Source organism: Passer domesticus, chromosome 2 (assembly GCF_036417665.1).
Source record: "Passer domesticus isolate bPasDom1 chromosome 2, bPasDom1.hap1, whole genome shotgun sequence".
NCBI lineage: Eukaryota > Metazoa > Chordata > Aves > Passeriformes > Passeridae > Passer > Passer domesticus.
The window spans coordinates 1,736,037-1,756,783 of record NC_087475.1 but is presented as its reverse complement, the minus strand read 5'-3'; the positions used below and the strand labels follow the sequence as shown (position 1 = coordinate 1,756,783).

The 20,747-nt window shown below is 44.6% G+C and overlaps 1 protein-coding gene across 1 annotated transcript in view; it reads left to right on the top strand.

Annotated features, from left to right (window-relative positions):
* Positions 1-58: 58 nt before the first annotated feature.
* RCAN1 (regulator of calcineurin 1) overlaps positions 59-20,747 on the top strand; it is a 38,994-nt gene continuing 18,305 nt past the window's right edge. The window contains exon 1 of the mRNA XM_064405485.1: positions 59-330. Coding sequence (XP_064261555.1) covers positions 64-330 — 267 coding nt within the window. The 5' untranslated portion in view covers positions 59-63. The remainder of the gene's footprint in view (positions 331-20,747) is intronic.

Sequence of the window (20,747 nt, the reverse complement as noted above, 5' to 3'; positions counted from 1 at the left end):
CTCGCGGGGGCCGCGGCGGCGGCTTCCGATTGGCTGCTGCGGGGCGGGGGCGAAGGAAACAAGATGGCGGGCGGGGGGTGGGAGAAGCCGCCTCAGCGACGTCGCCGCGGCCGCCTCCGCTCGGCTCCGGCCATGGAGGAGCCGCCGCTCCGGCAGCCGCTGCCGCCCGGGGAAGACGAGGAGGAAGGGGAGGAGGAGGAGGAAGAGGAGGCGGACGCGGAGTGGAGCTTCGTGGACCGCGGGATGGAGGCGGTGGCGCTGCGCGACCTGCCCACCGCCACCATCGCCTGCAACCTGGACCCGCGCGTCTTCCAGGACGGCCCGTGCCGGGTGAGGCGGGAGCCGTGAGGGGAGCGCGGTGTGCGGGGCCGGGGGAGAGAGGGGGAAAACCCTCGGGCGTGGGGATGAGGGGGCGAGGCTGTGGCTGCGCGTCCCCGCCCGCCCCCTCGGTGCTGCCGGAGCCGCGTCCCGAGGCGGGGATGAGCCGAGCCCGCTGCGAGGGTGGAGCCGGGCTCCGCTCCAGGGAACAGGGACAGGAGCAGAGGGAATGGCCTCAGGCTGGGCCAGGGCAGGCTCAGCTGGGCCAGCAGCAGGAATTTGCCCATGGAAAGGGTGCTCAGGCCTTGGCAGGGGCTGCCCAGGGAGCTTGGCAGTGCCCATCCCTGCAGGTGTCCCCTGCAGGTGGCACTGAGTGCTCTGGGCTGGGGACAAGGTGGCCATGGGGCACAGCTGGCACTGCCTGGTTCCCAGACCTCGGTGATTCCATGATTGTGGGGCTTTCAGTACCTACAGCTCTTTTCCCTTCATTCCTTTGGTTCCTGAACCTGTTGCCCAGGGTGAAGCTGTGCGTGAAACAGAAATGAAATGAACTAAAATATCCCTGGACCGTCCTAGCCTGAGCTTTGTGCTTAAGGTCTTGTTTGGTGCACCCAATGTTCTGGTTTTTATTTCTTGTTTTTTTGCTGTCAAACCCTTTCATGCTGAAGGAGATGCTTAGTTTTTAAACAGATTTGAATTAAATAGAATGGACTTGAAAGGTTAAGCAATAATAACAAATGAATTTGAGTTTCATCATCTCCTCATAGCTGTGTTGTCTTCACCGTGGATGACAACATGTACAGAGCCTGCATAAATTACATGGTGAAAAATGGGAGAACTGTCTTGAACTTGAATAAATATCTGTGTCCAGGAGGGAAGAAAAGTCTCAAAGTTTTATAAATAACACAAAACTTTAAAAAAAAAAGGCAGGTGGAGGCCCTTAGAAGGTAGGTGCACACAGACTTTTAATACATGACAAATGAATTTAGCTGTGTGGTCACTGAATTTCAGCACTGAAATGCATAATTCAGCTTCATTTAATAAAGTGACAGAGCTGGCAAGAGCTGGTAACTCTTTAAAGCTGGAAATAAATGACATTTTTAGGAGCACACATGGACTGGCCACGTTTTTAATTTGTTTTTTTGGCCAAATGTCAGGAAGGTGCAGAGAGGGGAAGTGGAACGAGGCCCTAAGGCTGTATCCCAGATTTTGGAGGTGTGAAAGGTGCCCTCAGCACTTGGATGATTTAAGAAAAACAAAGTTCTATTAAAAATGAGGAAAGTACTGCATTGTTCCATGGTATATCCAGTTTTCCAGAGCATTTGCTGTTCTGGTGTCCAAGGGAAAGCAGGAATTTTGTCACTCAGGTGTGTGAGGTGACGTGGGCACACTGAAATGTCACTGTCTGAGAAATACTCCAAGGTAAATTTAAAAGTCTGCCCTCGGTTAGGGAGTGAACTTTAAGAAAATTCCCTTGATTTGGTGTAGAATGTGCCCAGAAAATTCCAATTTATGCAGCAGAGGGGTGGAATTTGGTGCTGATGAAGGGATCCCCCCCCTCAGTGTTTGTAAATACTCTGAATTTTGCTGTGTCTGAACACTCTGCTTGTCCCAGCAGATGTAACACTCCTAAAATACCTTTTCTCTCCAGTTAAATGGGATTTTTTTTCCCTCAATAATCCTGGATTGCCCTATTTGAGGAGGGTTGATCCAATCAAAGGTGAGACAAGACAGCCACTGATAATTATTTCTGTTCTGTGCCTCCCAGATCATGATTTGTGCTGCTTGAATTTTCCTCTTCTTCCTCCTTTTCAGTTTTTCATGTTTTTTGTTGGGATGTTGATAATCCCAGTGGAGAAATCAGAAGTTTTCAGTGGTTTGTGATCAGTCTGTTAAAACCAGACCTTCCTGTCAATTCTGCTAAATGACAATTTATTCTCAGAAGAAATAAAAATTCTTCATGACCAGTTTCTTAACAGCAGTCCCAAAATCTTTCAGAGTAAAAAAAACCCCATAAATTTACCTAAACACTCACTCTCAAATTGTCTAAAGCACACTTCAGGAATTCCTTTAAATTCTGTATTTTTCCTTTTTATTGAAGTACAGGAAATTACCACAGACAAAAAACCCTTTTTCTGATCTTCAAGTTGTAAATTTCCTTGGAAAAATTTGGATTTTCTGATCTTTTACATTGGATCTGCAGCTTTTGGTAGCTTCAGTGTTGATTGTGTGCTTGAAGAATTGTAATTCTTTCTTCACCCAACACCCAGATGGATTTTATTTATAAAACTGTGTTCCTGTGTACTCATTTATTTAAGATGCATCAGTAGCTAATTTCCAATTAGGTTTTTGTGCTTTTCCATCCTCTTTGTGTGATGTTCCATTTTTAAGAGCTGTTTTCTGTCTGTGGAGGACACTCAGGGGTTTTTGGTGGAATTTGTGCTGGCACATCCAAGCAGGTAAAACAATTCCCTGGCTCCTGTCATCCCCAGGGATGTTCCTCACTTCCCTGGGAATTTCACAATTCTGGCACAGGAAGGCTGAAAAATGAAATAATTTCATTTCTGCCTTGTTGGAACCCTGAGAATTTCAGCCTTTCTGTGCTGACAGGCACTGAGCACCAAGAGAGCTCTGCATTTAATCTAAAACTGTGAAGAAAATTAAATAATAGAACTAAAATTACAAGTGTGCAGTTTAAATAGAAGTGTGCAGTATCACATAGTAGAAAACTTAAAGTTTTAAAATAATAATAATATATATAAAACAAGATAAAAGTTTTAAAATAGAAACTAATCCTTCTTCATAAGTAATATTGTGTAATTAAATAAAATTTCACATTACAAACTACAAGTAGTTAGTTATTAAGTTAAAAGTAAAAATAATTTAAATATAATTTCTTAATGAAGCAATTTATCCTTAAAACCCTTATAAAATAAAGCTCTATTTTTAATTAATTAAAATAAAATACTATAAAACTCACAGTTTGTTAAACTTTAATATAAACAAAAAATCCCATTTTACACATTTAATCCCAACCTTAAAAAATCCCCAAAGCCAGTTCCCATTTCCCCTTCACTGTGGGCACCCCTCAGCTGGGCAAAGAGGAGCACAAAGAATTCCTACAAATAATTTAATTCCTCAGGAAATCATTGGGGTTTAGGGCTAGGAGAGATTTTTGATGGAGACAATTTCCCCTTAATTTTAAAATATTTAAAATATTTCTGAGGTTTTGATCTGGTGGAGTCTCTGTCTCTGGGAGTGTTCCAGAGGTGTTTGGATGTGGCACTTGGGGACATTTTAGGTGTTTCAAAACCATATTTTAAACTTATTTCCATATTTTAGACCATATTTTGTTCTATTTCCATGATGGTTCTGCTGGGAAAGTCACTTCCACCATTAATAATTCTGTGATAATTACCTTAATCTGCTAATTTTTGGAAATTAATGAACATAGCAGCAAGTTTTCCACAATTAACAACAACTTATATTCACAGAGAAACTGAAAGCAGGCAGTTCTGTCATGGGAACAGCTTTTCTCTGGGAAAACTTCAGTGGAAAAGTGAATTATTCAAGAAATTCATCTTGCTGGAAGTGCACTTGGAGCTGGGTCTGTGTCCTCACATAACCCCCAGGCCTGGCTGGAAACACTGCAATTATTTATTAAAAATCAATTAAATCTGTTTGTGCTTGAAGATAAAGGCCAGGTGAGTTGTGCAGCAGAATCCTGGGAATTCCAGCTCCCAAATTCTGCTTTTTGCTCCAGCTTGGGGGGTTTCAGTGCAGAGAAGCTTTTTGTGAGCTCAGCTGGCAATAAAGCAGCTCAAGGAGCCTTGCTTTGGGCATTCTGAATTGCCTGGAATAATCAGGAGGTGGATTTGGGGGTTTTTTAAGTATTTAAAGAATTCCTTGTGCTCTGCAGGAAGTTGAGCAGATTTCTCAGGAGTATTTATAAAACTTTCTTTACAAATAATCTCCATTTTCTGGTAATCTCTTCCTGCCTCAGCCACATGCCTCATAATCCTTTTACTTCACGTTTTTTAAGCCTCTTAAATAACATTAAAAAAATTTAAAAGTAGATTACCCAAAAAAAAAGTGGTTTTACATTTATAGATTTTTTTGACCACAGCTCTGCTTTTGGCAAAATACTCCCTAATGGGAATGTAAAACTTAAATATTGGCACCTGCATATATTTTGAAGGTTTTCATTCTTTCCCTGCCAAAAAAATCTTTTTTTTTTTTTTTTTTTTTGTGACAGTGTTTATAGTTTGTAATGCTTCTGGTTTCCAAATAAAGGTCAGGGTTAAGAGTGTGGTTCAAAATCACATCTCAATAACCTGGATTTACTTTGAACACTAAAACCATTACAAGGCAATGGGAAACCTTCCATTGTGAAAAGGTTTTCAATACAACTGCTGGAGGTATTTAGTAAAGTATTTTGAGCAGCTTCAGGTTTATATCACACTTGGACCTTCTGTAGGGCTCCAAAAGAATTATTTCTGTTAAAATAATTCAAATAATATTTATTTTATTTATTTATTTTATAATATTATTTTAATATTTAAAATATTAAAATAATAAAAATCCACCTCAAAGTGGGCTGATAATGCTTCAAGCAAACAATACAAATAATTTTATATGTAGAAATAAAATGGAAATATATCTTTATTTAAATATTCAAATAAGTCTCACTGCACAAGATGATTGTTGGGTGCCTTAAAAATACCTAAACCCAGACAAGCAGAGCTGTAAAATTGTCATGAGAAGCCTCAGTGCTGGAATTCTTACCAAAAATTGCTTCCCTAGGATCCAGTGCTCCAATCCTGAGCTCAGAGTCTGGAAGGAAGATCCCACACGAGGTCAGAGCTGTGCCAGGATTAACAACTTTGTTTTCTTGGAGAAAAGGGAAATTTAGGAAAACGTTGGTGAAATCCCTTGGGAAGGCTGACCTAGAACAGAGGCTGGACAGAGTTAGAGAATAAAGTAGGGATTTATTAAAAGAATAAAGACTAAATAAATAATCATTTGGTAATAAATTATTGTGATGTTATTGAATGCATTATATATTACAATGTAATATTCTATGAAATTTAATAGTAAAATATAATAATTTATTAAAATAAATTTTAATAAAATTTTTAAATATTTATTCAAAGGATCCCCTCCATGGATCCACCCTGGGCAGCACCAGAGCCCAGCCAGGGCTGCACCCAGGATGAACCCAAATGGTCCCAAAATGAGCCCAAATGGTCCCAAAATGCACCCAAGATGAACCCAAATGGCCCCAAAATGCACCCAGGATGAACCCAAATGGTCCCAAAATGAACCCAAGATGAACCCAAATGGTCCCAAAATGAACCCAAGATGAACCCAAATGGTCCCAAAATGCACCCAGGATGAACCCAAATGGCCCCAAAATGCACCCAGGATGAACCCAAATGGCCCCAAAATGCACCCAGGATGAACCCAAATGGTCCCAAAATGCACGAGCGCTGCCGGGGTCTCTCCCTGGGCTCAGCTCTGCTCCATGTGCACATTGCAGTTCAGTGTCCAACCCCAGCTGCAGCCCCTGCAGTCCCATCCTGCTTGTTTTTCTCTCTGCAGCCCACGGGGTTTGTGCTCCGGGGCTGAGATTGGGATCATTTGTCCTTGGTGCCCAGCTGGAGCAGGAATTGTTTTGTCTCCCTGCTCTGTGCACGGAGCTCACCATCCCATAATGTGAACCCAGACCCCACACTAAAGCAGCACAGAATGTGAAAAATAGAAAATCTCAACCTGAGGCATCCCTGGGATCACCATTTCCTTGGGTTCTGCCTTTTGTAGCAGCAAGTGGAGCTTTGTTCCCAGCATTATTGTCCCATTCATTAATTAAAAATATGGAAATAAGTGTCGTGGTTTAGAGGTGAGACTGGCTTGAAACTCAGCCCAAACACCCCTCAATAACATCATAATAATAATTATGAAATAATTATTAATATCAGGAGTGACTGAACTGTCCCATGCAGAGCAGGCTTAAATTATAGCAGCAAAGTTTTGATTCTCTGACAGTTTGTTGCTGAAGTAGTTAATTCAGGAGTTTTAATAAGCAGTGTTTATAAATTTGTAAATAATATTGATCATTAATAAGTAACATTACTTGGTGTTGTAACTGAAGATCAGGAGAACTGAAAAGTAGGAAAATAATTATAAAACAATGATGCAAATTCATATATTGATGTTAACCAGAAATTCCAGTGAAGCCTGGGGGTTGTTCCTGTGTGAAAACAGAAAATCCTGGGATGGGTTGGGTTGGAAGGGACCCCAAGGATGATCCAGCTCCAGCCCTGGGCAGGGACCCCTGGGCTGGCTGGGTTTGGTTGAGTTCTGGGATTTATTGCTGGTCTTTGAGCACTTTCCTCAGTGGCCATTTGGGGTAGTTTGTATTGGGATTTTATCTCTTATTCTGGCCAGATGATCTTTTTTTCCTCATAAAATATGGAAACATGGCTGAAACATGGGCTGTGTTCAGTGAACCTGAAGTTGGGACAGAGCTCTAAAATACAATTTTTAAATTTTTTTTGTGGGTGTGATGCGTAATTAAACTATGGAAGTCATTGTCCTAAAATGTTTGGGAGTGCTGATATTACAAACAAGGTGGTGGCTGCCAAGCACAGGGATTTAGGATGTGACAATGTCCTAAATGGAGTCTGTGAGCTTCTGCCAGCTTTAGATGGGAGCAGAATCATCCAGCAGTACCTGCTTTAAACCTTTGCTCTCTTCCTCTCAGCATTTTTTACTGCCAGAGATAACCAGAATTAATTTAATTAATTATGGCAGTCAGTGGTTGATCACTCACAAAAGCAGAGCTGTCAATTCTCAGTGAATTTCATTTATTAAAATCTAACTTCCCCCTTCCCTGGGCAGATTTTCAGAGGCTCACAAGTGAAGAGCTGGGTGTGATTTTGCTTTTTGAGGTTTTATTTGGAGTTATTTTGGTGCTGGCAAACAACTCTTGGTTCCTGAGCTCTCAGGGGTTGGATTTGAGTTCCTTTGTGTTGCTGAAATGAAAAAGGCAGCAGGAAAATTGAGAGAGCACCTCTGGTACAGCAGTGCAGGGCTTTTTTATAAATTGATTTATTGAAAATGTCTGTATCCCACAGCTTGGCAAAAATAACCCTAAAAAAACCATAAATTGAAGTTTTTTTTACTTTTAGATGCAGCCAAGTAACCCAAAATCACTTTAATTTCTTGCATGGACTGAAAACCATTCTGGAAACTTCCTGAAGGTTTGGTCCTGATTTCAAAACAAGTGGCTGTTTGTGTGGAGGCCTCTTAAAATTCAGGCTGTTTTCCAAGAAGAACTGGCTGAAAGGCAGGAGAATGGTTCCTTTTTTTCCTGAAGGTAGGAAGCTGAGCTGGTGAAGTGCCAGAAGAGCCAGGCTGTATTGTTATAATAAATTGATTTTTTTCCTGTTTGTATTTTTTCCCTATTCATAATCCTTATAGTCAAACAAACACTTCTGTGGGTTTGTAGTTAAAATATCCTCCACCTTTCTGATAACCCAACAACTGAGATAATATTATTAAATTCACTAAGAACAACTCCCATCTCTGATTATTTTAGTATAGAATTGTTGATAATTCCTGAAAGCTGCAGTGGGAATATGTCCATTACTGTGGAAATAGAAGACAAAATAAGAACTGAAATGTCCATTACTGTGGAAAAAGAAAATAAGAACTAAAGTGTCCATTACTGTGGAAAAAGAAGATGAAATAAGAATTCAAATGTCCATTACTATGGGAATAGAAAATAAGAATTAAAATGTCTGTTACTGTTGGAAAAGATGATGAAATAAGAACTGAAATGTCCATTACTATGGAAAAAGATGGTGAAATAAGAACTCAAATGTCCACTTCTTGCAGGTTAAATAATGTGAGAGTTTCTGGTGGCAACCAGAACTCGTGGAGGGAGAATCAGTGGGAATTGCTGGGGTGTTTGCCCAGTCCTGGGGTGTGTGGCCATTCCTTTGCAGGATTCATTGGCCCTTGGGCCAGTTGCCATCCAGCTGGGAGCCAGCATTGCCTGGCTCATGGAAACTCTGATGAAAGGTTTGAATTTTCCTGAGGCTCCAGGATGAAGCAGCTGCAGGGGCAGGCAGTGGAAAGTATGAACAGCTCCTGCCTGGGGTTGTGCAACACACAGAAAATCAGCTCAGAGCAGGTGAGATCAGCAGACCCCACCAAGCCTCCCACACCAGTGGGGTGTTCTCCCCTTGGGGAAGGCTCAGGATCTATATAAGGTATAAATAAACCTATTTTTGGAAGTTTTTTCAGGTTTTTTCAGCTCCTCACCTTGCCCAGAGCAGCTGAAGTGCAGGAATTCTTCATGGAGAGGTTGTTCCTTAATCTGTGCCTTCCTTCCTGAGCTGCCAGAGTGGGGTGTTCTCCCCTTGGGGAAGGTTTAGGATCTATATAAGGTATAAATAAACCCATTTTTGGAAGTTTTTCAGTTTTTTTCAGCTCCTCACCTTGCCCAGAGCAGCTGAAGTGCAGGAATTCTTCACAGGAGAGGTTGTTCCTTAATCTGTGCCTTCCTTCCTGAGCTGTCAGAGTGGAATTCTGTTCTTACCCACTGCTCTGCAGTGATGTTTTTTATCTCCCCTGCTGGGAAAAAGGCACATCCAGACATTTCTCTAGCAGAAGTTGGAAGGAAATGCAGAACTCTGTTGGCTTTCAGCAAGTGAGAGTTCCTAACCCAAAAACCACTGCCTGGAATATTCAGGCATCTTAAAATCTTTTCAAGAACTAATTTCTAATGCTGACTTTTTTACCCCTTTAATCAAAACAGGTGGATTCTTGCCATATGAATAAATAAATAAATAAAATTTATCCCCAAAGCTCTGTTGTTATATACCTTAACAGCTTTAAATGCCAATGTGCTGCTGATTGTCACTAATTAATGTCTAAGATAATTGCAGTGTGTCAGGCATTAACCTCACCAAAAATGCAGGTGATTTGAGATAAATTCCAGACTCTTCTGTGGCTCCTTTTATTATCTTTTATTATTTTATCAAGGGCTTGGATGGGATATGGAAGGGGGTTGGAATTAGATGATCTTTAAAGTCTCTTCCAACCAAACCATTCCATTAGTGGCTTTAAAATCCTTTTGAAATTTCCAGGTACACTTGATTTGTTCTTTGAAATGCAGAAACTTCTTGTAATTGCTTTGAGTTTTTTCCTACCCTCCCAGAACATTCTTAGAAAATATTTTTGGAGTTTATCTTCCATTCTTCCTTCTGTGAGTGCGGTGGAAAATGTCATTCTTCAAAGATCACAGAAATACCAGCCTGCTCTGACCAGCTCCTGTTGTTTTCAAAGCCTCCTGTGTTAAAGCTGATTTTTTAAATTTCCTTTTGTTTTTCCCTTAGTCACAGAGGATGTGTCAGAGGATGAACACGTAACTTCTGCTTGCCTGGGATGATATCTTTAATATTTGAGTTAAACAAATCCTGCTGTCATGTTAGAAGGAACTAGAAATTCAAACAACCCCAAACACCTGCTGATTTCATCCTTATCTTTGCTCTCCCTCGAGTCATGGTTTTGGCATAATGCAGCTGCATTTTTCATGATAATCAGTTGTTAAGTGCAGAAGTCTTTTTCATCCTACTCCAGTGGGATTGTGGTCATATCTTCACTCAGTGGGACAGTTCTTGTACCTGTCACAGCTGAAAAAACACCATAAAAATTTAGAAAAGTACTTCAGGAACAACTGCCTTACTGCTTAGAATTTCTTTTAACTTTTCAGAAATGGCAGTTAAACAGGAAAATAAAAAAAAAACCCCTAAACCTCTGACCCCACAGATGATACAGTCCTGAAGGTGTGCAGAATATTTTTAATCAGAGTGAATTAATGAACCAATATAAAATAATGAGCAGCTGAATAATTCTTAGGCACTGCTGGGAATCCCTTCCATGGCTCACAGGGGTGATCTGGAAATGCTGGGAATGAGGTTTTTATTCAATGGAGTCAGGATGGTTTGGGATGGAAGGGAGATCCAAGATGGTCTCATTGCCAGCCCTGCCATGGCAGGGACACCTTCCACTGTCCCCAGTGTCCAGCCTGGCCTGGGACACTGCCAGGGATCCAGGGGCAGCCCCAGATTTTTGGGAATTCCATCCCAGCCCTGCCCACCCTGCCAGGGAACAATTCCTCATTCCCAAAATCCCATCCCTCCCTGCCCTCCCTGTGTGCTGTCCCTCCAGCCCTTGTGGAAGATGGACTTGGGTTAAATGAGGATTATTTTAGTGACTGCCTCTGGTAATTGCTGTGGAGTTGTCAGTGCAGGAAGTAAATAAAGAGTGCAATCCAGCCCCATTGTACTTAGGAATTCAGGGGGATGAGGAGGAGCTGGGACCTGGCTTGGTGCTATTTAGGGACCACTTGGGGCTGGGAAACAAATGTTGACAGTGGGGGCTATTTTTGAGAGGTGTTTATTTCTCACTGTTCATCAGCCCCTGGAGTTATTTGTAGTAGATCCATCTTCTCCAGTGCCTTGGTGAGTAATGATGCTTTAAAAGGTAAAAAAAATCTAAAAAACTCTTGAAGAAATAAATGTAAAAAATCCTTGGTTCTAGGAGGAGCAGATGGAATGACAGGAATGAGGTGTTGATCACTCAGTGATTGTAAATGGGAAAGCAGTTACTTAAATCTTCCTTCTGTGTCACCCTGTCCAGACTAAGCCTGGTTTAAACTGCCCCAGTTCAGTGTTTGGTGCTGGTGGTTTGATCATCATTAGAGGAGAGCAGTCCCCCATCATTTTATCCTTAAAAACTGCCCAAGGATAAACCCTCAGCCCAAGGGAAAGGATCCTGTGAGAGCTGAGTGAGGGGAAAACAAAATCCAGCTGCAACATGACAGGCCATGAGGATTTGGGGAAAAGAGCCGCATCAATAAATCTAAACACAAACAATCACCATGAGCAAAGAAATGCTGAAAGGTTTTAATGTGCCAACCCAATCAGGTCAGCCTGAAAGTGAAGAATCTTTATTTTTTAAAATAGATTGGATGTGGGACACCAAATTCACTAATGAGCAGAGAGCTCTGAGTGTATTTATTTCATGTATTTGCAAATTATTGTTTCATCTCTCTCCCCCCAGTTATTTGAGTCTCCCTTTGTTGCTGCCTGTCCTGATTAGGGCTTTGCCTTGCAAATTCTCTGATTTGAAGACTCTTTAATTTGGCATTTCAGCCCCTGCTGTAACGTGGAGGTTGCAGAAGGTGGAACTGGAAATGCTGTTTAAGCTCTTTCCTTGCTCTGCTGGGCAGGTTGGAAATGTCAGCTGTGATTTTCTGAGCTGCCTTGGGACACTATCAAGGTAGAGGCTGTTGGATCCTGTCACTTTGAGAAGTGACTGGTTTGTGGTGCTTAAAAATACAAAATAGAGTGTGTGAAACTGCCTGCTAAAAGGGGCTCTGAATCATGGCCAGGCTGTTTTTATGGAGAGCACTTGAGCACATTTGTGTTCTTTCCTCACATTTCAGTCCAATGAAACACTCCAGGCTTTTTAGAGGAGTACTTCAATCAGAACCCAGTTCATCTGGAAAAAATGCTGAGGCTCAGCTGCTCACACGGGCACAGCCCTGCTGTCAGTGTTTGCTGAAGGACTGAGCACACAGCACAAGTTTTCCCTTTCACTGGGACATGTTTTTGCAGGAGCTTAATGAGGTTCCTCAGAAATACCTTGGAGAGTGGCACCAACTGCAAACACACCAGGAATAGCTCAGGGCAGAGCCCTCCTGGGAGCTTTGGGCCCTTCCTGCCTCCGTGGGGAAAGGAGTGGGGGCATTCTCCAAAACAGGGCTTGGGGGCTGAAAAAAAAGCAGGAAACAGAAATTCTGAAACATTCTGTGGGCCCAGCACAGGGAGGAGCTGGAGCTGCTGCAGAGAGCCCAGAGGAGGCTCCAGGATGAGCAGAGGGATGGAGCAGCTCTGCTGGCAGCAAAGGCTGGCACAGCTGGCATTGTTCACCTGCACAGGAGAAGCTTTGGGCTGAGCTCAGGGTGGCCTTGCAGGGCCTGCAGGAGCTGAAAAGAAAGATGAAAACAAGGCTTCAAACTAACAGAGAGTAGTATTAGATGGGATCTTGGGAATGAGGAATTGTTCCCTGTGAGGGTGGGCAGGGGCTGGGATGGAATTGCCAGAGCAGCTGGGGCTGCCCCTGGATCCCTGGCAGTGCCCAAGGCCAGGCTGGACACTGGGGCTGGAGCAGCCTGGCACAGGGGAAGGTGTCCCTGCCATGGCAGGGCTGGCACTGGGTGGGATTTGAGGCCCCTCCCAACCCAAACCAGTCTGGAAGTCTTTGAAACCTTATGAATTCCCTCCAAGTGTGTTATCACCCTCAGATTTATTATTTGACCTTCACTTGGAGCATTTTACAACGCTGGAAATCTGGTTTGGTCTTAGAATGAATCACAGAATCATGGAGTGGTTTGGGATGGAAGGGACCTCAAAGCCCACCCAGTGCCACCCTGCCATGGCAGGGACACCTCCCACTGTGCCAGGCTGCTCCAGCCCCAGTGTCCAGCCTGGCCTTGGGCACTGCCAGGGATCCAGGGGCAGCCCCAGCTGCTCGGGGCAGTGAGAGCAGAATTTGTTTCCTGTGGAATTGCACAGAGGCAGCAGCCCAGGTATAAATAGTGTGGAAAATGTCCCAAGGAGCTTTGGTATACCCACAACTGATCTGCATGGGAATCAAAGTTGCCTTAAATTTCTTATGGAAAATGGGAGGAGATGAGGGGCATGGGAACTGCTTTGAAGATTTATTTAAGCCTCAGGTCCAGCCTCCAGACTCAGCTGGATCCAAGGCTGAGCAGGACCTTGAGCCGGTCTGAGTTGGTCTCACTGCTGTGTCTTGGGTTTAAGTGACACCTGAGGGATTTTAGCAGCCAGTCAGCCATGGAGTCTCAGGGAACTTGTAATTATTTCACAGTCCCTCCACATAAAACAACTCTTTGTAGTGTTGTGACTTCTAAGAAAAGAACAAAATTTAGCAGGTGACACAAGTGTTCAGGGAGGCTCTTTCTGAATTTCCTTTAAATAAAAGTAAAATAACAGAAAAAGGCACCTTTTTTTAGGCTTCTAAGGCTAGAATTCTAAGAAATCAGGATATGCAGGCAATAGGGTGAAAGATTTGTTTAAGTTTTGTTTTATTCTGAGATTTAGGGGGAAAATAATTAAATCAGAGTTTATAGAATTAAGTTATTAAAAACTTTTGTTTGTGTCTAAAGAGAGGCACAAAGATTCCCAGCTAGAAGCCAGCCCAGGAGAATATCCTGCTTTCCATACCTTGCAGACTTTGAGAAATGTTTTCCAGGAAAGCTGAGTACAGCCGTGAATCACTTATGGAAAAGCCAGTGGAAGGAATTAGTCAAAGAAATGCTGCAGTGACCACCCTTGGCCTGTCAGGAAATGGGGCAGCTTTCCATGATTCTGTGCACATCACAGGACACCCATTTTCAAAAGCTCTCATGAAAAGAGCAAGTGAAAAATTGCTGCTCATTGACTTTCTAAAAATGCTTATTTTGAAATAAATATGACATTTAATACCAGCCAGAAGGGCTTTTCTCTCTCAATTTCCCTTTTCTCCCTGGATTTTCCTGCTGGCATAATCAGGGAGTTGGGGAGGAACTGGCAGTGAATGTTGTCCTCACACGCAGTAAATTGGCCAAATATTTCTTTGCTGGTTGATGATGAATTAATTATTTCATGTTATCAGTGTAATTATCTCCAGTCTCTGCTTTGCCCCTGCAAATTCCTGGCAGTGTGGGAACTTCCATGGTTTTCCCACTCCTTCCCATGGTTTTAACATGATGTGTGTTCATTATTCTGCTGTTACAGGGCTAAAAGAAACCAGAAATGACACCAAAAAAGTGGGGAGGGTGAGGGATGGCAGCTTTCAGTGTTCTTGGAGTGAATCCTGGGGGAATTTTTGGGAATGGGATGTGGATCCAAATGTCTGGGGCAGCTCCTGGGCTTTGGGAAGAGCTGCTTTGGGAAGAGCTGCTTCTGTCCTGTCAGAGATGAGAAGCTGAATATTGAATGCCTGACAAATCCCATTTTCTGCAGCTCCCACATCTTTGCCAAGAGCTGTCTCTGCCAAAGGTGATGCATCCAGGATTTTGAGGGAGCTGCAGAGGAAGTTGGGTTGTGTTTGGGTTTTTTTGGTTTGTTGGGTTTGGTGGTGGTGGTTTCTTTTCCTGTGGGAACAGCTCCTGCTTGGAGATATTCTGGATTTAACCAGCCAGGCCAGGGGGATACGTTGAATTTTTGTTATTAATAAATGAAAGTTGCTGCCTGTGTTTTGTGTTCAGCTGTTCTGAACTGCCCTGCTCACCTCCTGGGCTGCTTTGGGAGGAGGGCAAAGGAAAGGAATGGTGCTTAAACACCTTGAATTTCATGGGAAAGTGGATGATGCCTCATTTCCAGTTAAATCCACCTGAAGACATTTTAAAAGTTCAGCCATCCAAGATCCCTCAGAACCAAGCTTGACTCTCTCACAGCACCCCTGCATCCATTGGAATTTTTATTTCTATTTTTATTTTGTGTGGACACACAATTTGTGTCCACTTTACAATGCCTCAGAGAGCCACTTAGAATTCTTCCGGTCACTTTTGGTGTTTGATTCTTAAAACCCAAAGCCTGCATCCTCTGCCAAGTACACTTTTCATTTCTGCCTTGTCCTTTAGCCCCTTTTCCTGGTGGAGATTTTCTAAGAGGCTCCAGACATTTCTTGGGGAACTGTCTCCCAAGATGACTTGGAGAAAGCTTTTGAAGGGACATTTTCCTTCCTTTTCAGTGGATTAAGGATAAATGAGCATCATAATTCCTCAGCTTACATTACTTTGTTCCAAAATACCAATTTTTGAACAAAGCAGATTTCTGGATTTTGCTTAGAGGGTTTTGTTCTTCCCTCAGCAGGTTTGGTTGGAAATCCTGGATGGCACAGGTGCTGGAATATTTTACCAAATGGAATGATTTTTTTTAATGAATAGAAAAATAATTGCCATAAATACTGTCTGAAAATGTTTATTTCCTTTTGAGTACTCAAATGAAGGCAAAATGATCATTAATTTACTCTGGATCATTTGAGTGTATTCCCAGCAGGAGTGGAAACGTGTTGGAAAAAGTCTTTACATTTTGGAATATATTTCCCACATTCAAAAGTTTTCTAAATGAGGCTGGTGGTTACTCAGCTACTCTGTAGTGGAATTTCCAAGTGCCCACTTTTGTGTTCCCACTCAGTGCACAGGAATTCAGTGTTTAATGCTTGGAAATGGAAGTGTAAATCATAGATTTTTCCAAGGATGGAAGAAGCACGCTGCAGGTATTTATTTTTCAGATGGGTGGCTGGAAAACTGTGGCCCATGGAATCTGTAAAAGGCCCTTGTGTGACAGAACACAACTCTGGAAATTTTATTTGAATATATTTGGATCTCCTAATGCAAAAACAACACCAACTCATACATTTGAAGCTATTCAAATGTATCCTGTAAGTCTTCAGGAAAAACAGCTCCTTCTTGGCACTGCACTTGGAATTTGCATTAAAAAACCATCAGGGCTTTATTTGAATCTTTTGTTTTAATCCTCCAGTGGAGTGATTGTGGAGTGGCTGCAGTTTGTGTGGGAATTCAGGAATGGCTTCCCAGGAGCCTCCCCTGCACGGGGCTCCCTCAGCACTGCAGCTTCTGCTGGAAGGACAGACAGCCCCGGGGCACGGCCCTGCAGAGAAACATTTGTGATTGCAGTAGGAATTAATTAGAGGAGGAATTCTGCCCAGGGAATGGGCACGGCCAGAGCTCCAGGAGCCTTTGGCCAGCGCTGCCAGGGATGCACATGGTGGGATGGTTGGAGCTCTGGGCAGGGCCAGGAACTGAATCAATGATCCTGTGGATCCCTTCCACTCAGGATAGTCCAGGATTCTTCTTTATTCTCCTTTTGAAATACTAGCAATAGATGCAGGAAACCTTCTGAAAGAGTTTCTTTCTTCCATCCCAAGAATAGCTGTGGAATTAAGATCCAGAAAAACAGGAAATGAAATGGGAGCAGGCCTGGGTTGGCAATTCACAGCCCTGGAATAGGTGAGAATTTAAAGTGAAGGAGGAAGAAGTAAGATTGGAACTTCCAAGAGGTTTTTGCAGCAGTTTGTGGTGACAAGACAAGAGGTGATGGCTTCAAAGTGATGGAGCGAAAGTTTAGATTGGAATTAGGAAAAAATCCTTCCCAGAGCAGCTGGGGCTGCCCCTGGATCCCTGGCAGTGCCCAAGGCCAGGCTGGGCACTGGGGCTGCAGCAGCCTGGCACAGGGGAAGGTGTCCCTGCCAGGGCAGGGTGGCACTAGGTGGGCTCTGAGGTCCCTCCAAACTCAAACCAGTCTAGGATTAAATGGTAAACAAAATTGTCTCACAGGTTTTGGAGATGCCCTGAGGAAAAACTGCCTGTTCCAAGCTGTTCTGCACAGCTTTGTTCGCTGCACAGTGATCAGACTTGTTCCTTCAGCAAATGTCATCAGGGAGCAGCAAATGTCATCTGGGAGGGCTTGGATCAGCTGGAGCCCAGCTGGGAGGGGGAGCAGCCCATGGAATCACACCTGGGGGTTATCCTGACTCTAAAGCCACACCAAATTCCCAAAAGCCATCTGGGACATCTGGGGAGCAGCCTCAGAGCAGGGACCACCAAGACACTCCTCTGGATAAAGGTGGCATTTGGCTCCTCTCGGGGGAGTAAATACAGGGTTCAGGGCAGTGCTGCCTGTTTTATTTCCATGAGCCTTGAGGAATGAGCAGCTCTGCTGGAGAAACTCCAGCCTGCACAGTTTGAAAGTCTTCCAATGAAAGTCTTCCAATGGGAAAGTGCAGGTGAAACTCAGAAAGGAAAACTCCCCTGGCCCAGCCTGGGGCCGTTCCCTCTCCTCGTGTCCCTGTTCCTGGGAGCAGAGCCTGACCCCCTGGGCTGTGACAGCTCCTGAGAGAGGATGGGGGTGAAAGGGACAGGAACAAAGCTCAGGGAATCCCAGAATCCCAAATCCCTGGTGCTGGCACAGCCCTGCCAGCCCAGGCAGTGCCAGCTGTGCCCCATGGCCACCTTGTCCCCAGCCCAGAGCACTCAGTGCCACCTGCAGGGGACACCTGCAGGGATGGGCACTGCCAAGCTCCCTGGGCAGCCCCTGCCAAGGCCTGAGCACCCTTTCCATGGGCAAATTCCTGCTGCTGGCCCAGCTGAGCCTGCCCTGGCCCAGCCTGAGGCCGTTCCCTCTGCTCCTGTCCCTGTTCCCTGGAGCAGAGCCCGACCCCCCCGGCTGTCCCCTCCTGCCAGGGACTTGTGCAGAGCCACAAGGGCCCCTGAGCCTCCTTTGCTCCAGCCTCAGCCCCTTCCCAGCTCCTCAGCAATTCTCCAGCCCCTTCCCAGCTCCTCAGCAATTCTCCAGCCCCTTCCCAGCTCCATTCCCTGCCCTGGACACGCTCCAGCCCCTTTGACTTTCAGAACATATTTGGAAGCAAAGCCTTGGTTGCTCAAACAAAAAGTAATTTGGTTTCTTTAATTGCTTTACCTGAACCTTTAATAGGCACTGATTGACTCTTGATTGAGATGTTGAGCAGGGAATACAGACAGGCTGACACAGATTCATTCCCTTTGCTTTTTTTTCCTCTGTACTGACCTTTTATCTTTACCTCCTTCATTATCTGGAATGTACAAAGTGAGGTAAGAATATCTTGACTTCTTTGGTCTTCTCAGAAAAGTTTCAGTGAAGATGGAATCATATTGAACTAAAATTTCCACCTGCCTTTTGGTGCTGCTGTGATGATCAGTGTGTGTTACATCAAGCCAGGGAACCAAAGAAATATTTAAAAGACTGGGATGCTGACATCAGGCTCTTATTCTAACAATATACAGTGGATGTGTGTTGTAGTTGAGACAGCCACAATACAAAGCAGCACTCCATTTTCAGAAGGCTTCAAACTGTTTTTATTCTTTGTATACATTCTTACAAAGCTCAGAAGTTTACACTTTACTCATTGGTCAGGAAAGACAAACAAAGTGCTCATTGGAATGGGCAGTTGCAAGTTTCTCTTATTTCTCCTTCTTTCTTTCTTGGTTTCTGTCAATGACCTTGGTGGAAAATTCTTTCAGGGACAAACATGGATCCTCTGATCAAACTTCTCTCTGGCTCACAGGAGTTGCTGTAAAACCTCTTCCACAGATAAATATTTTGAAGACATAATGTGTTATGCATATTGGAATTATGGAATGGTTTGAGTTGGGAGGGACCTCAAATCCCACCCAGTGCCACCCCTGCCATGGCAGGGACACCTTCCCCTGTGCCAGGCTGCTCCAGCCCCAGTGCCCAGCCTGGCCTTGGGCACTGCCAGGGATCCAGGGGCAGCCCCAGCTGCTCTGGGCACCCTGTGCCAGCCCTGCCCACCCTGCCAGGGAACAATTCCTCATTGCCAAGATCCCATCCATTGCTGCCCTCTGGCACTGGCAGCCATTCCCTGGCTCCTGCCTCTCCAACTCTTGGGAATTGTCTCTCTCCATGGTTCTTGTATCTCATTTGGGTTCTGGAATCTGAGCCTGGATCCCAACCTTACACAACCAGCTCAGAACTGAACTGCTGAGAGCTCCTCTCCTGTGGTGTCTTCATCACTGCTCTTACACACGAGATAAAACTGATCTCAGCTGATTGGCACCGGCTTGTTTTAAATAATGATCCATGTTTGGCTTCAGTGTTCTTTATTTCATTTATGTTGTGGCTGCTGCTGGAAGGCAGGAATTGAGGACAGATGTGCTTCCTGTGGGAACATCTGGATCAGGGGGAGCTCTGACCACCCTGGCTTCGACTGGATGGGGTTTGAATAAACCCTGTCAGCTGTGGGGCAGGATTGTGGTACTGTGGATCATTTGTGGGGAATTTTCCCTTCTTCCCATGGAAGAAGAGAATTAGGGAAGTTTTTTAGGGGGCCCTTGTGGCTCTGCACAAGTCCCTGGCAGGAGGGGACAGCCGGGGGGGTCGGGCTCTGCTCCAGGGAACAGGGACAGGAGCAGAGGGAACGGCCTCAGGCTGGGCCAGGGCAGGCTCAGCTGGGCCAGCAGCAGGAATTTGCCCATGGAAAGGGTGCTCAGGCCTTGGCAGGGGCTGCCCAGGGAGCTTGGCAGTGCCCATCCCTGCAGGTGTGCCCTGCAGGTGGCACTGAGTGCTCTGGGCTGGGGACAAGGTGCCCATGGGGCACAGCCCAGGCAGTGGGCTGGGAGGGCTGTGCCACCCCCAGGGATTTGGGGATTCTGGGATTCCCTGAGCTTTGTTCCTGTCCCTTTCACCCCCATATTCCCTGAGCTTTGTTCCTGTCCCTTTCACCCCCATCGTCCCTCCATCCCTCCGTGTTTGCTCAGGGTTGTTCTCCTTGTGGCCCTGTCACCATTTCAGCAGATCTGGGTTAAATTTCTGTGAAATGTGGTCCCTGCTCAGTCCCCAGACGTGGCACTGTGTCCCAGCCCTGGTGGTGTGCAGGGCTCCAGCTGTGCTCACTGCCAGAGCATGCAGGACACGCTCCAGGAATGCAGGAACCCCACTGGGAGCCCGTGCCCTGTTCTGCACCTCTCCCTCTGCTCAGTCTCACTTATAAATAACTTTACAGCTGCTCTCTCTTCATAAAACAGCCACATCTTCCTGCAGAAGGTGCCCCCTCACTCAAGAAATCATGATCCAAAGCCCCTCTTTGCTTCAGCAGTGATGTGTTTGAACATGTCCCTTCTTTCTGACCTGAATTATTTCATCTTGCAGCTCCACAGATCTGGTAATTACTGTCTAGATGGGTTTTTTCCCCTTTGAGTTATTAATTCAAAGAAATAACCTTGAAAAGGTCAGAGTGGAGCTGATTTTTCCTGGTTGCAGTGGTAAGAGTCTCTCATGCTTCCTTTATTTCATTGTTACCCAGTGCTTGGGAGAAACCTCTTTTTTTCTTGGTGGCTGCAGGAGCATTTGTAACAAATCATTTCCTTCAATTCTGCTGTAAATAGTTTTCCTCCAGTATGAAAAATGCCCTATTAACCCATTTTGTTTTCAAAGTCCTTGTCCTTTTATAGTTCCTGACAAATAGATGTGATCTTTGGAGAATTTCCACCTCTTCCCCCATTTTTCACCTCCACTCTGAGGGAAGGATTTATATAGACAGCTATATTTAGAGAAGCCTTCAGCAAGCTGCAGAGGAGTTGTTGGAGGATTTCCTGCCCTTCCCTTTCCAGAGTTAGCTTTTCCTGGGGTGGCCTGTGCAGGGTTCCATGGTGAGCTGGACACTGGACTCTTGTCCCTGTCACCTTCTTTCCTCCTTTCTGCCAGAAATAGAAATAAAAATCAGCACTGCAACTGCAGCTGGCCACGGGGATGTTCTTGGTTACTTTT